Genomic DNA, 1,842 nt, shown 5'->3' on the forward strand with positions numbered 1-1,842 from the left:
ATGAAAACTGAAAATTTGTTGAGACCAAGATAAAGGAGGCATGTTTATATTTTGTTCCTCATGAAACAAAATGCTGACTACTGGGTTGCAGGTGTATGAGCTTTTGCCAATCTGATATCTGCTTTGGTAATTCAAGGAAGATTAAATTATTTTAATTCCATAACAGTTGAGTACTGCTGTTAGAAATTATGCTTCCTCATCCAACCCTGAATTTGTGAATTCTGTCACTGTTCCTAGGAGCATCGCACACCTTCTTATTCAGAAGTATGTTTAATGAAATGAGTACTTTAATTACTTGGGCATATATGAGAAAGAATGATGCTCTGTGTTATTTAGAAAAGCAGTGTAGTTTCAGGATTTCCTGTTGGAAGAACTGAATCTTTGGGTGGTGTTGTAAGGACATCAATAAGTTATTTTAAGTTTTGTTTTTATTTTCACACAATAAGGGTGTTGGAACAAATGACCTCTCATATATCCATGATTCCCATGCTGAATTTGTCAAGTCCTAAAGGATCTTAAAGACAATTCAGAGAAATATGTTAACATATGGTTATAATTAGGTGTAGCAAGCTCGGTGGTTTTTCACCTTTTTCAGGAAGCATCTACTAATGACTATACTCTTCATAGCTGCTATTACATCCTTGTTTCTCAGGCTATAGATGAGAGGGTTAAGCATAGGGGTAAGAATAGCATTAAACATAAAGAGGGACTGGTTTATTTTGGGGGTCTTAAAGGATCCTGGCCTCATGTAGACTAATACAGCAGGACCAAAGTAAAGGCTGACCACACAGAGATGAGAGAAGCATGTGGCCAAGGCCTTGTTCTTGCCTTCAGGGGAATTCATGTGGACAACAGCAAGGAATATACGGATATAGGAAGCCAGGATAAGACTCAGAGGGATGAGGACCACCAGAAAGCTTGAGACCACCACTGAATTTACATAGGCTGAAATGTCCTCACAAGTGAGCTTCAGGAGTGCCATGACCTCACACAAGAAGTGTGGGATCTCTCGAGGATGACAGATGGGTAAGTGCATGACATAGGCTGTATGAACCAGTGAAGTTATTGCCCCTCCGACCCAGGACCCAATGACCATCTGTTTACAAATGGTATGGCTCATCATGACTGAATAACGCAGTGGATTGCAGATGGCAATGTAGCGGTCATAGGACATGAGGGTAAGCAGAAGGCACTCAGAAATTCCCAAGGTTAAGCTGAATAAGATCTGGGATCCACAACCAATCTGTGATATGGTTCTCTTCCCTGAGAAGAAATTTGTGGCCATTTTGGGGACAGTAGTTGAGATCAGAGCCACATCAATAAGGGAAAGCTGACTGAGCAGGAAGTACATAGGACAGTGGAGTCGAGAATCCAGCCAGATGAGGAGAATGAGAACAGCATTGCCTATCACAGCCATAAGATAGACCAGAAGAATGAGGAAGATAAGGATCACAAGGTGACTGACCTCAGGCCAGAGCCCCAAAAGAATAAAATCTGTGGTGACAGTCTTATTGTTTTTCTCCATGGCCGAACATCATGGCTCAGAACACAATGGTAAGAACACTGTTCCATTTGATGTGTTATTGCACATCTGGTCTACTTTTCTTACTCCCAGGTCTCCTCTGAATATGTTCATGCTGAATTCTTTCCTTGTTGTGATCTCCTTAGTATTAACTTCTCAATATATAAAGTTTTCATTAACTACCACTCATGAATTATTTAATAATCAATGATTTGTACACTGTATCTGCTATTACAAATGGTAATCACTAATAGTAACCAAATAAGAATACAAGTACACTTAATGTTCTATCAACTAAAGGCCAATCAATTTGATGAAAA

The 1,842-nt window shown here is 39.6% G+C and overlaps 1 protein-coding gene across 1 annotated transcript; it reads right to left on the reverse strand.

The window, feature by feature from the left end:
• Positions 1 to 556: 556 nt before the first annotated feature.
• Positions 557 to 1,525, reverse strand: LOC122478964 (olfactory receptor 2AJ1-like). The gene has a single exon (XM_043572815.1). It carries the CDS (start codon positions 1,523 to 1,525, stop codon positions 557 to 559), a length of 969 nt encoding a protein of 322 aa, XP_043428750.1.
• Between the last annotated feature and the right edge of the window lie 317 nt (positions 1,526 to 1,842).

Source organism: Prionailurus bengalensis, chromosome A1 (assembly GCF_016509475.1).
Source record: "Prionailurus bengalensis isolate Pbe53 chromosome A1, Fcat_Pben_1.1_paternal_pri, whole genome shotgun sequence".
Lineage (NCBI taxonomy): Eukaryota > Metazoa > Chordata > Mammalia > Carnivora > Felidae > Prionailurus > Prionailurus bengalensis.

Excerpts from the sequence above, each read along its gene's own strand:
- LOC122478964 (XM_043572815.1), bottom strand. The coding sequence starts at position 1,525 with ATGGAGAAAAACAATAAGACTGTCACCACAGATTTTATTCTTTTGGGG.